The 14,939-nt window shown below is 18.6% G+C and overlaps 2 protein-coding genes across 2 annotated transcripts; both read right to left on the bottom strand. All coding sequences in view use genetic code 6, as the record gives it.

Moving 5' to 3' along the window:
• Positions 1-2,819: 2,819 nt before the first annotated feature.
• Positions 2,820-4,905, bottom strand: TTHERM_00745760 (hypothetical protein; the record flags this gene model as incomplete). The annotated part of the gene is made up of 8 exons (XM_001013549.2): positions 2,820-3,658; positions 3,725-3,811; positions 3,865-3,951; positions 4,101-4,238; positions 4,297-4,383; positions 4,438-4,596; positions 4,646-4,791; positions 4,841-4,905. 8 exons carry the CDS (start codon positions 4,903-4,905, stop codon positions 2,820-2,822), a joined length of 1,608 nt encoding a protein of 535 aa, XP_001013549.2.
• A 5,624-nt stretch (positions 4,906-10,529) lies between these two features.
• Positions 10,530-12,707, bottom strand: TTHERM_00745730 (hypothetical protein; the record flags this gene model as incomplete). Its single annotated transcript, XM_001013548.2, has 6 exons — positions 12,517-12,707; positions 12,303-12,460; positions 11,755-11,892; positions 11,538-11,618; positions 11,402-11,488; positions 10,530-11,344 (listed from the first exon to the last, which is right to left on the bottom strand). The coding sequence occupies exons 1-6, from the start codon at positions 12,621-12,623 to the stop codon at positions 10,530-10,532; spliced, it is 1,386 nt and encodes a 461-aa protein (XP_001013548.2). The 5' UTR covers positions 12,624-12,707.
• Positions 12,708-14,939: the final 2,232 nt, after the last annotated feature.

Here is a 14,939-nt window from a genome sequence, read left to right as displayed (position 1 = left end):
GAAATACCTTAAGATATTTTACATATTCGAAATAAAATATAACCTATGACTAAATATATTAAAATGTTTTTTTTGTTTTTTCTAATTTCTTGATTAATATTTTTGCTTTTATACAATTTTATATAAATCAGGTGGGAATCGATTTTTTAAATAGTAGATTAAGAATTTGTAATTTAAATTTAGAAATAAAATATTCAAAGTTGGTGAGTAAAGAATTAGTTTCTTTTCCCACCTCTATTATCAAATTTATATATGTTTAGTGTTTATTTATTTATTTAAGAAAATATATTGTAATAATTTAAAATTCTATAATTAACTAATAACAGAGAGAATTAAATCAGAATCATTATATTTATTTGTTTTATTTTAATATACTGTCCATGACTTTCAAGATTCAAGGTAGGTGTCAGTATTGAATAGGCTTGTTTTTTAATTTTTCTTTTATCTTTAAAATAGATAATCGTTTTGTGGTACTAAAAGATTTTTATTATTAGATAAGTAAACTTTAAAAAAAAATAATTTATCTTAAACATTACAAGCTTTTTACTAATAATTTGAAAATATTACTTTTTTAATGATATTTATGTGTCAAATAATTAAAAATTGATTAATATTTTTTAAGTTTATTGAGTACCATAATAATTAAAATTTCTAATTTCAATTTCCTTGATGTACTTTACTTTATTTATTTATTTTATAAGAAATTAACTTCGAGTTATAGTTTTTTTCTTAGATAATTATAAATAACTTAATCTAATAAATTCATAAATAACAATGCGTACCAACCAACACGAATCAACCAATATAAAAATTTTATATGAAAAAGACACTTAATTTTTAGAAAAATGTATTATCTATCAACTTAATTTATTTTTATAATATTCAAACTGAGAAGTTTTTAGAAATTTTAAATCAATATCTATCTGCTGTATTTTCTCTTAAAGTTTTACTTTATTTTTATGTTATAAAAAAATATGATTTCTCTATATTTTTAAATTTATTTTTGATGGAAATATATATTTTTTTTTGGAGTTTGTGATAGTTTATGGTATTTATATAGTATATTAGTAATGCATAAATATTAATTTTATATTATTTTCTCAAATTACACAGATTTATTGGTGAAAAAAAATAAATGCACGTTGAAATTGAACAACTACCTTTTATTCCATAAAACTACTTGTAATAATGTTTTATGAATATACAAAATTAGTAAGAAAAATTAAATTTAGTCATACAAATTTTTTAAATATGTAAAGAGTATAAAGCAATAATAAAGATTTTAAAAGTTACTTTAGATATAACTTAAAATATAATTGACATAATACATCATTTAGTTCAAAATGGAATTCATAAACATTTAAATTAGTTTTTGTTTCTAAAGAGCGATTAATGATTAATAGTAATTATGAATCGAGAAATGGGATTAAATGTACTTTATATTAACTATTTATTTATTAGCTATATTTTTAATTAAAAATTTTATAGTTACTTACCAATAATTTATTTTCTGACCAAAATTAATTAGATTATGTATATTAATAATTAAGATTGATAAAATAAATACTTATTAGCTAAAATTTAATTTCATATACAAAATAGTAAGAATTTTTTGCATACTTAGATTAAGATGAACTTTTCAAATATATTTTAAATATTATGCTTATTAGTATTTTTAACATAATAAATTGTTAAAACGTTTTAAGTGAAGGATAGAATATAATTCGAAAACATTATTTTTTTAGCTTTTTGCAAATTAAAATAATGCACATCAAATAATCAAAAATATAATAGATGTGATATATATTAAAAGCGATAGTAAACAAAAATCAATAAGAAAGAACTTGATTCTGATAAATTTTATTTTTACTTTGAGATAAGTTACTAGTTGTTTTTTTATGTAATATCCATCAATTATAAGCAACCTAAAATAAAATTTATTGTAATCACACAAAAAGCTTCGTTTATTTATTGCGATTAAATATTAGTATTAATAAATACATAATTTATTATCAAAATACAATATCATTTTAAAATAAATAAAATTCTTTAGAGAAAAATCAGATTTTAGCAAAATTTTTTTTATTACTAAAAGATTAATTTTATTAAATAAAAATATATTTATTTATTTATTTTGCTTGTTGTTGAATGGAAGTTATTTACATAAATATAATATACATTGATAATATGTTATAATTTATTTAAACATTATTACAATATTTAATATATTAATAGGTTCCCAAGTTCAATCTATCCATGATAAAATATTTATGAAAATCTTAGTATATTATTAATTCAGAAAATATAGTGAAAATTTATGCTGGTGAGAATTTATGAGGATTTAAGGTATATAATTTAATATGTGTTTTATATTTAAATAATAATTTGCTTGACACTAGTATATTCCTATTTATTATTAATATTACTGGTGATACATGTTTTTACCTACCTATATATTCATAAGTTCTTATTAATAGTTTACAATAATATCTACTTTAACTTAAAAAATGTTTTAATACATTCTCCAATTAAATATATATATATAACTAACTATGACAATCATATTTATTGTATTGATGGATGTCTTAATTTATGATCCATTTTAAAATATATAAAAATAAAATTTATCTAGCCTGATTTATAAATTAACTAATTAATTAAATTAGATTAAGATAACTTTTGCATACAATCATATATATGTTTTGCAAATTTTTTGTATCAGAATAACTCGTAATAAAAAGTAAATTAATGAATTATACATATTGATTAATTGAAAGCATACAATAATAAAAATACATGCAAATAAGTTAAGGTGTCAATCAGATAGTTTATGTTTTTTTTTTATAAAACTTTTATATTTAATCTATAAAAATTGTAAGCTCTAAGTCATTTTAAAGCATTATTAGGAATAAATTATTTTAATTTTAAATAGATTTAAAAAAAAATCTTCTATTTTATAAATCTATCTCAATTAAATCTACTTAAAGCAGTCTATTTAAACCTTCACATTTCTCTAAACTGCTTATACAAATATCTATATCAAAGATTTATAATAAACCTAATATTTGTAAGTCATCTAAATATTTATTATTATTTATTTTGTTAATTGTTATGTAAAATTATCTTTGATAATTCATTGAAAGCTAATCGCTTTGTGAGGCATAGCTGTTCTCGATTATGTTATCTTCAGATTTCTCACATGAGGATTTATTATATTTATAGGTTATAGGCAAATTAGTTTTTAATATATATTTGAATATATCTCCAATAGTTTTGATAAATTCATTAAAGTGATTAATTTTTAAGGTTAATTAAAACTTGCTTCTCACAACAATAGAACAAAAATTAGTATTATTTGAGTGCACAACTATTTTGTTGATTTCTGAATGATTGAATTTTTATATTCCTTTATGAGAACTAAGGTTTTTGAGAACATAAAAGGAATTTTGATTAAAAAATATTATTCGTTTTTTCTTCTCACCAGAACGAGATATTTTGGTAACTAACTCACTAAAAAAATAATTTTAATTTTTATTTGGACTATCACTTTAAAGTAATTGCTAGATAATTTCTTCGTTTATTATTTCGCAAAAATCCATATCAAATTGAGTTCTTTCAAAAGAATCGTATTATTATTATTAATCAGATTAATTATATTCTAATATTTTTTTTAATGATTAATTATTTTTTAAACTAACTAACAAACTAACTAATAATTTTTTACCTGATGTTTATTCCCAAGATTTAGATGCTTTCAAAATGGTTTTTCTTGTTTATTTACCATGACTTTAGCCAAAAAAATAGTTAGATTCTAATTAATTTAAATAAATTACTTAAAAATAATTTTAAAAGTTAAAAACTTACCCAATTATCTGTTTTCAACGTCATATTTTCTTAATAATATTTAAATCTTTTACTCTAGCGCATTAATATCATCTTTCTAAAAAACCTCTTTAAAATTAAAAAAAATGAATATTCTCCTCAAATTAATTAACTGTATTCTTTATCATAAAATATCAAATTTATAAAAATATTTCTTTTTTTCTATTAAATTCTTGAAATTTCATAAATTTGAAAATGATTTTAATTAAAAAATGTACTTTGTTCAATTTTCTCATTAAAAGTCACTCTTTTTTGTGAAGTGCTTTTAATGCTGCTCACTTCAGTTTTTTCAGTATTTTGATAAGATGAATTTTTTAAGCTCTCAAATTCGAATTCAGTGTCATTAAGAAAGGTGTCTTAATTTTCAATAGTGTTATTTTTAAAAATTTGTTTATTTGAAATGAAATAAATTACTAGATTAAATTTGGGATGTTTCTTCAAAATAATCATTACTTTATCTATTTTATTACTGATTTAGGCAGAAACTTTAATCTTAGTTCTCTTTATATTAATAATTATAAAGTAAATTTTTTTTATAAATAAAAAAGCATTTACGCTTCTATTATGGAATTGATGTGTTTAAAAAATTTATATCAAGTTTGATATCTTTGTCTTCATTCTCTGCGAATTGAGAAAAACTTTTAGTGTTTAAGGTATTTATAGGATATACCGTTTCTTGAGTATTATCTTCTTGTATGTCTGTATTTGAGTAATCTATATAATTATAAATGTTTTGTATTAGAAAGTAATATGAAACTTTTACTTATTTCAGAAGATATGTTAGATTTCAGTAGAGTTTCATTACTTTTTAATTATATTTTTTATTAACAATCAGCTTCTAGTTACATGAAAAACTGATGTGGCGTTTAGTTTATTGGTGAAATACTATCCAATGAGTTGGTTTAAGTTCTTTTATATTTTTTAATTATAATAATAAGAAAATATAAACATATTTTACTTATTTTAATCTGAAAATCTACTTCTTATCGAAAAGCTAGTCTACAAATTGTAGTTATGACTCATTTATTTTTTCTAGTATTATTTATATTATATTAAGTTTTGTATTTTAATTTGATTATAATATTTAAAAAATATTCCATTCCTATTATAAATCATAATGCGGATATTACATAATTTAAATTGATTGAAAAAGTAATTTATTAATTGATTTTGTTTAAAAAATGCGAATGATGATGACGAAATCTAATTTCTTCTTGAAAAATAAGGGAAAAAAACATATCAATCACGTAATTGTTTTACAAAAATAAGTTCAGTGATTTCGTATTTATTTACTATTTACTCTTTTGCTATTTTTAAATTGATTCTATAGAAAAACTTAAATGAAGAAATACCTTAATGAATTTTACGTATTCAAAATAAAATATAAACTTTAACTAAATATATTAAAATGTTTTTTTTGTTTTTTCTAATTCCTTGATTAATATTTTTGCATAAATATAATTTTAAATAAATCAGGTGGGAATCGATTAATTAAATTATTGATTAAGAATTTGTATTTTAAATTTATAAACAAAATATTAAAAATTGGTAAGAAAATAATTAGTTTCTATTCCCACCTCTATTATCAATATTATATATTTAGTATATAGTTATTGATCTAAGAAAATAAATTATATTAATTTAGCATTCTTCAGTTAATTAATAACAGAGAGTTGCTTAAATCAGAATCATTATATGTATTTGTTTTATTTTAATATACTGTCCATAACTTTAATAATTCAAGACATCAGTATTGAATAGGTTTGATTATTAATTATTCTTTTATCTTTACAAGATAATCGTTTTTTTATACTGAAACAATTTATTGTTAGATAAATAAACTTTAAAATAAATATTATTTTAAATATTACAAGCTTTTTATTAATAATAAGAAAATATTACTTTTTGAATGGCATTTATGTGTAAAATTATACAAATATTTAACAGTGGATTCATATGGTTTAACTTTTTTGATTAACAAAATAATTAAATATCTAATTTCAATATCTTTAATGAGCTTTATTGATTTAAGAAGAAATTAACTTCTCTGGATTTAAATTCTTTTCTTAGATTATTATTAATAGATTAATCGAATAAATTCATAAATAATAATGCCTGCCAACACCAAATAACAATTATAATTTTTTTTATGAAAAAAGACACTTAATTTTTAGAAAAATGTATTATTAATTTAATTTATTTATTAAAATATTCAAACAAAGAAGTTTTTAGATATTTTCAATCAATATTTATTGTATTTTCTCATTTAATTTTTACTTTGTTTTTATTTTATAAAATAATTTGATTTCTCTAATAAAAGTATAAATGCAATTATCTAAGCAATTAAATTTTTTTTGGAGTATATGATAGATTATGGTATTTATAAAGAATATTAGTAATTCTTATATTTAAATTTAAAATTATTTTCTAAAATAACACAGATTTTTTGGTGAAAAAATATAAATGCATCCACATTGAAATTTAATAAATAACTAACTACCTTTTATCAAACAACTCCATAAAATTACTTGTAATAAAATTTTATGAATATGCAAAATTAGTAGGAAAAGCTAAATTTAGTTGTTAATATTTTTTTAATAAGCAAAGTGTATAAAATAATAATAAAGATTTTAAAAGTTATTTTTGATAAAACTGAAAATTTAAATAAAATAATGCATTTTTAGTTTAAATAGCAATACATAAACATTTAAATTATTACTATTTGTTTCTAAGAGGAATTAATGATTAATAGTAATTACACAACGAGAAATGTGATTAAACGAACTGTATATTAATTATTTATTTATTATCTGTATTTTTATATAAAAATTAGATAGCTATTAACCAGCAATAGATTATATGATTAAAATTAATTAGATTATATATATTAATAATTAAGATTGATAAAATAAAGGAGAATTGGCTATAATTATATAAAATATAAATTAATAAGAATTTTTTGAATATTTTAATAAAGATAGAATATTGAAGTATATTTTTAATATCAAACTAAGTAGTGTTAATAAATAAATAAAAAAAACTTAAAAATAAATAAATAAATTTAAAAAATACTGATAAGAATCAATAAGAAAGAATTTGATTCTGCATAAATCTAATTTTTACTTTGAGGAGAGCTACTAGTTGCTTTTTTATGTAATATCCATCAATTATAAACAACAGAACCTATAATAAAATATAATGTAATCATATAAAAAGCTGTAGCAAATTTATTGCGTTTAAATATGAGTGTTAATAAATTTATAATTAAATACTTTTGATGATTTTAAGAAGGAGGTTGATATTCTAATGCGAGGATTTATAGTATTGTATTTTGAAAGAATTCTAAAAGATTTATTATTATATAAAATATCCTGTTTATTTCTTAGATTTTATTCTCTTTATTATCTAAATATAAAATAGATAAATAATGTTAGATTTAGTAATTTATTATTCTTCAATTTAAAAAATTGTATGCTAGTTTTTGAGTCAAATCATTCTTTTAACTAAAAGAAATTAAGTTAAGTTATGTTTGTAATAGTTATTTGGTTATTATGTTTGTTTATTTTATTTTAAATGTAAAATAAATAAAAATTTCTTTTTTTAGTTTTTAAAAATATTAGACATAAACATTTTAAAGACTATTTATTTCATATATATTTAAACTAGGCTTGAAAGAAAAGTAGAAGTTTAATTTCAAAAATGTTATTTAAAAATTATGAGATAATCAACCAATGTTAAGTAATAAATAAATTTAGCAAGAATTGATTTTTAAAAATTAAAATAAAAATGTATCCATGACAATAATTATTTTTTGTTGCTTGTAAATATTTTAGATTTTTTAAAATATATTTTTAATTAGTTTCATATAAAATAAATAGAAAATTAAATAGAATAATTATAAACAAATCTAAACTTTTGATTAAGGGTTGTTGGTCTAGTGGCATGATTCTCGTTTAGGGTACGAGAGGTCCCGGGTTCGATTCTCGGACGACCCCAATTTTTTTTTTTAAATTTTGATTTGATAATTAAGGCAATTATTTATTTTTAGATATTCTTTTTTCATTTTATAAAAATTATATTTAATTTTATTATTTTAAATAAATAAAATTGATAATTTTAAAGAAAAAATAATCTTTACAATTTTTATAGATCATTTTTAATTTTTTAATATTTTTTATAGATTAAACGCAAACTTTTTATTAATCTAATAAGTTAAAGAAAAACATAATAAAATAGACTTTGTTTTTCTTAGTTGTGCTTTTAAATAATAAATATCCTTTTAATGAGAGTAATCAATCGACTTAAAATAAAAATAAAGATTTCATCTAAAAAAATGTATTACATACTAATCAACCTTCTAAAAACCTATCTAAATGTTTTTAAATAGAAAGAGGTAAAAAAATAGTGAATTTAAGAAATAAATAATATTGTTCAATTTAAAAGAAAAAACACAAAGTTGTATTGATCTTAAACTGTTGATTAAGGGTTGTTGGTCTAGTGGCATGATTCTCGTTTAGGGTACGAGAGGTCCCGGGTTCGATTCTCGGACGACCCCAATTTTTTTAATGTTGATCTTTATTCAAAAACCTATTATTTTAATATTTTTCTAAAATTTGAATTTAAATAAAATTCTGGTAATTAAATATATAAATGATAGTGAATGACCTCTATTTTAAGCAAAAAATAAATATTGCTTTTTAATTTCTATTTTATGTGTTAATATTATTTCATTAATTAATTAGATAAGTTAAAACATAAATTTAAAAAATAAAATCAAGTGTTATTAATATTATTAATTATTATTTGAGAGTAAAATTAATATGATTGGAAAGAATTTATTTAAATAATTCATTAATTTTTATGATGAATTTAGTTATTTAACTTTAAGAAATTTAATTTTAAATTATTTTTCTTTGATATTTTGACTATATATTAAGATGAATTTGTTTATAATTTAAATATTATTAACATATTTAATTAATAAAATTTTATAAATTGTGTTAATAAAACTTAGATTATTTTTTGAGAAAAAATTCTGAATGAAACAAATCATAGACAACATTTTTAATAAAGACTTTCTTAAATTTTTTTATGAATCATTTATAGAAAAGTAGAACTATTTTTTCTGTAAAATAATAAATTTAATATATCTGAAAATAAAGACCTAATCATATTATTATTTATATACCATAGTTTCTCATTAATTAAGGACAAATTCAAATCAAAATTTTTGTAAAAATTTAGTCCTTTTTGAAATACCACTCAAAAAAGTCCTTAATTATCTAGAATTTACGGTAAATAAATATATACAATTGGGACAAAAAAATAACAAAATTTTGAAAAAATTAGTATTTAATATTTATTTATTAGCAAAAAGTTAAAATATATAATGGATTAGAGCTTTTTGAAAAATTTTCTGACACTATATTTATAGACTTTCATAGCTATTGCATAAATGTTCTCTGATATCAACATTCTTTTTGTTGAAATTTTAGAAAGAAAGAGATAGATAGATAAATCAGTGTAAGAAATGCTTAATAAAAATTATTCAATTATTGAAAAGAAATAAAGATTTTCAAAATTCTGTAAAAAGAAAGAAGAAAGTTATTTAATTTATTTTTGATATTAGATTATATTTTAATTTAAAATTAACAAAATAGTAATTTATATTTAGCATATTATATATAATGATGATTCTAATACAGCTGGTCTATTAACTATTTATTATAAAGAAAATTTAATAAATAATTTAGATGGTTAAGAGATAAAATTATAATAATAACTAGTCATTATTTATGATAAAATAAATTTTATTCCAAATATTTTAAATGGCTAAAAAATTATATTTAAAAATTGACTTTTATCAGTAATACTAGAAGATAGATAAAGAATCTATCCTCTAAATTAAGTAGCAACCAAATTTTCGAATAAATTGAATGGTAATTGTTTAATAATTTTTAAGCATGCTAATAAAAAATCAAAATAATCTTAATTTTTTAGATTTAATTCAAAAAATATTTATATTAATTATGCTAGTATTTAGTTACATATGATTTTTTAAATTTAAAATCTAGGTTGTTAAAAAATTAATAGTAATTAATTTGTTTGTTTGTGTTTACTTCAACAAATTACATTTAAATATAAAAGATCTATGAAAATATATATTAACACTGATTTCTCTAAACTTCTAAATTGATCACCTTTGTAAAGTAAGTTAAGAAACTTTTTAGATTGAAAAAGAGTCTTGAATAAATTTTAACAATTAAATATAAAAGGTGGTGATTTTAATCCCTTAGATTATCATTATTATCTTGCCCCATTAAAATTATAAATTTACTTAATTAAAAATCCTAGCTAATTTTTTGTCTAATGGTGAAATTAGACCAGCGAATAATAAAAGCAAATATAAATTATTATTAATTATTCTTATTAATTTTATTCTTTTAATTTTTGTTTTTACCATTTTATAATCAATAATTTTACAACATAAAAATTTGTGATAATAAATACACCAATTAAAGCTGATTTAGAAAAGAGCAAATATAATAACTTTATTTTTTCGAAATTTTACATTTAAATTACACAAGAAATATGTTAAAGAGAATATAAGAAATTACAAATATAAAAATTGATTTTTTTTGCTTTTGTCAGTTAGTTTAACTCTGGCATATGTTTTAAATCTGATTTACAAATATTTAAAAATTTTAATTGTCTTTTAGTTTAACAAGGAACAGATGATCTTAGTTTTTTATAGATTTAAAGATTACGCTTGTTTATTATTAGTTTATTTAAAAGGGCTATACCTAGGTAAGTCTATTTAATTCCTAAGATTTATCCAATCCCATTATAAAAATTCCATTCTAAATAAACTAAATTAAGCCAAGCATTTAAGAGCCTTCATGCTAAATATTATTAGTTATTTTCTAGATGTAAATGTAAAATTCTTTAGTTTTGTTATTGAAAAATGATGATTGAGTTTTTGATTTAATGTTATTATTTTAATTAATATTAGGCTGTAAAGAATTCTAATTATAGATTATAGGGATTGACGCTTTTAAGATGTCCTTACAAATTGTCAGAATGAATTATGTAAATTGATCTAAATGGTTGATTTTTAGATTTAATTAAAACTGGTTACTTATAACAATAGAGCATATATTTTTATATTGTGAATAAATTATTATTTTGCTGATTTCAGAAATTTCAAACTTTTAAATATGCTTATAACTATAAATATCTTATAACACATAAAAGGAATTACGGGTGATGAAAATTATCCTCTCAGATGTTTATCCAGAGCTCGATATTTTAGTTACCATCTCACTGAAAAAATATTATTAAACACATTTTGAATTACATGTTTCATTATCAAGCAAGTATTAAACAACTCTTTCTTTTTCTATTCCGCAAAAGTCTAATTTAAGTTAGTTTGTTCCATAATCATCTTCATCATCAGCTTTTTCTTTATAAAAGAAGATAAATTAATTTTCAAATCGATTTTATTATTCTTATATTTTACATGACTTTATTTCGTATGTCTGTGATCTTTTCAAAATTGATTTACATTTTTTTTTGCCCTCATCAAAAGAAAATTCATAAGAAGTATCTATTCATTTTAGTATGTCATTATTTAAAATTAAAGAATCTAAATTTACCTAAATTAGAGTCATTTACTTCTTATTTACCTTAAAATTATACCTTTGTATCCTTTTCGTAGCTATTATTAAATGTGGCTTCTTTTTTAGTTTGAAAAATATTTTGCAGGAATATTTATTACACATAAATTTAATGATTAAATGATAGATTACTGATATTTATATTAAATAAGAAACAAGAAAATATTTTATCAAAAATATTAATAAAAAAATATACTGTTTTAGTTACAGAAGCTAACTTTCTTATTTTGACAATTATTTTGGCTACTCTGCTCACTTTTATCAGTTTTTTGATAAGTGGAATTAACAAAACTATTTTCGCTTTCATCTCCATTACCATTAAGAGGACAACTTTCTTTATTTAAAAAAATTTTTTTTATTAGAAAAATGGAATTTAGTTGTTTGTTGTTTGATTAATTTATAGATAATTCTATTAAAAAGCCTTCTTACTTTTATTTTAATTCTGATTTATATATTTTCTAACTTGCTTATAAAGTACAAGCCCTATAGGCTAATTAAAAAATTTTTGTATTTAAAAGCCTACTAAAATGATTACCTTTTTGTTAATTTTAGACACCATTTTTAAACACAAATAACTTATAGGTATATCTATTTTAATTTTCTACATTGAATGTAAAAGTTTTTATTATATTCTTGTTTGTGTTTATAGGTTATATATGTTTATATATTATTTAATATATTGATTGGCATAGTATTAGATAATTATTAATTAGTGCGTAAAACTATTTAAATTTATTTCTTTACCTATAACTTTTGAACCTTAGCAAGAATTAATAGGATGACGATATCTGCTCTTTAGCAAGCGTACACTTTTTTGATTTAAGTCGGTATCTAATCTGTTAAAAATGGAATCAAGCTTTTGAGATACAGACTAGAAACCTTCCTTATAATCAGATTGAATTCTTTTTTAAGATAATAATGTTAGAATAAATTAATCATATATAATTATTTTTTATACTAATTGCTTTCAGGAAAGCTTTTTTTTTATTCTTCTGTAGTATTTATCTAGCAGGAATGCATGCTTTCACTTTAATATTTATTTTATTTAGTTAAATATTATTCCATTTTATTATTCGCTCTTTAGATTTAGTCTATTTCTAATTACTATTTATTTAGGTGAATAATTAATTCGCACAGTCTTTTATTTTTTTAAATTGATAATGAATCAATAACCCATATGTCCAAGTTCTAAATGACACTTTCTTTTGTGTAAAAAAATATAAAAAAGACTGATTTAACATTATTTGTTATTCAGTATAAATACGTATTTTAAACCATTATTTAGAATTCAATCCGCAAATAAATTATACAATTAATTCTAATTTTTGATAAAGTTTGGCTAGTATCAGTAATTATTTATAAAAAAATTATTAAATAATATGGATTCAATCATTTAATTTTTGATTTTTAATAGTGCTTTTGTAAATTCTTTGTGCAATTCTAATGATTTAATTACTGAATTATTAAAAGACAGCAATGAAAATTTGCAATTTTTATTTTAAGATTTAAACAATTTCTAAATATCATAAAACCTCAGTTTCTTTTTCCTAATGGATACCATTGCAAGAAATAGAGTATCACAAAATTTATTTATATACCTTATTTCAAAAATGGACCTTATTTAAAAGCACCATAATTATAGAAATGACAGTATCAAGTAATCTTAAAATAATGATAAAAAAATAGCTAAATTTTTAATCTGTTCTCATAATTTTGCTGTACAACTTTTGAAAATTATAAAAAGTTTGATATTAATATTTCAGATATAATGGCATGAAGCTCAGACAAAATTACCCAATTTTATCTTATTAGTTAACAATATTAAAAAATACAATGTTTTATTAGTCTGATTTTTAAAATCAATTCAAATTTTAATTTTTTATATGGAGTAAAACTTAAAAAATAAAATTTATTTTGTTTGTAAAGGTAAAAAGTCAATTATTTTATATGTTAAATTAACTAAAATCATCAAATTTGATTAAATGATTAATTTAAGATATAAAAATCAAATTATTGTTAAATAAAATTGCTGAATGATTAATTAATTAAGATCATATAACAATTAATTTTTTCTTTTACTATCTATTTTTGCTGTTCAACTTTTGAAAATCAAAAAAAGAAAATTAACAATACAGTTTAATAATATTATCAAATTATCACTAGAGATTATTAATTATTTGGTTAACTATTTTTAATTTTTACTTTTATTTTCAGATTTAACTTTATCAATATTCTTAATTTATCTGCAAATTTTTAAAAAATAAAAACTATTATTATATTAAAATTAAAAATTAAATCTCATCAAGTTATTTATTTAAAATGTAAAAATAATACCAATTTAAAGTCTAATTTTTAAACGATTATTTTATTAAGATCGCATAATATTCAAATGTTGCTATTATAATTTATATTTGCTGGCTGTTCAACTTTTGAAATAAAAAAATTAATTTGATAGTAATATTAATGATAAAATTATGAGAAGTTTTAAATTAAATATAGCTTATTTCTTAATTTATTTACATAAATTTAGAAAATCAAAGAATTCTCTCAAATTAATATTCAAGGTTGATTTGTTTAAAAAAAATATATAAATTTTTTAACTTTTAAAAAGTAATTTATTTCATAAATAAATATTTAGTTAGTTAATTTGATTGTTAAATGACCAAATTATTAGGATCAAATAAGTTAATTTATTCCTTTAATTTATTCTTGCTGTACAGCTTTTAAAAACAAAAAATTATCAAATATCATTTAAATATTAATTACTCAGGTTAGTTCAATCAATGTTTTTCATTTTTAATTAAATAAATATACCTTATTAAAGTAAATATTTTAGATTTAAGTTTTTTATTCATAATAATTGAGTAGCCTATTTATATAGTTAAAATTTAGTTTCTTTATCAAAAAAAATATTGATATGGGTAGCTCATTAACTTTATATATTATTAAATTTCAGAATTAACTTATAAAAAATATTAATATTTTCGCTATTTTAGTAAATGCGTGTCAAAAATAAAATTTTTAATGATTTGATAAACATTAATTTAGTTTATTTATTTTGAAACAAATAAAAATTTATTTTTTAATTTTTTCATTATAAATTAAAAATATTTTTAGTGGTTGGCAAAATTCTAATATATATATCTATCTTAATTATTAAGCTTATTAAGCAATCAAATTTAATAAATTTGATTAAATTAATTATAAAAAATTTAATAGTGAGTGATAATCTTATAAATTAAAATGATAAGAATATCAGAAATAAGCAGTAAAAATATAAATCTAAATTATTAATATTGTTATGATATTATTTATAAAAAAATTAGATTAAATTTCAATATATATTTTTAATAACTTCAGAATATAATAATAAATAAAAAA

This window comes from Tetrahymena thermophila (assembly GCF_000189635.1).
Source record: "Tetrahymena thermophila SB210 genomic scaffold scf_8254674, whole genome shotgun sequence".
Lineage (NCBI taxonomy): Eukaryota > Ciliophora > Oligohymenophorea > Hymenostomatida > Tetrahymenidae > Tetrahymena > Tetrahymena thermophila.
This window is presented reverse-complemented; position numbering and strand designations above follow the sequence as displayed.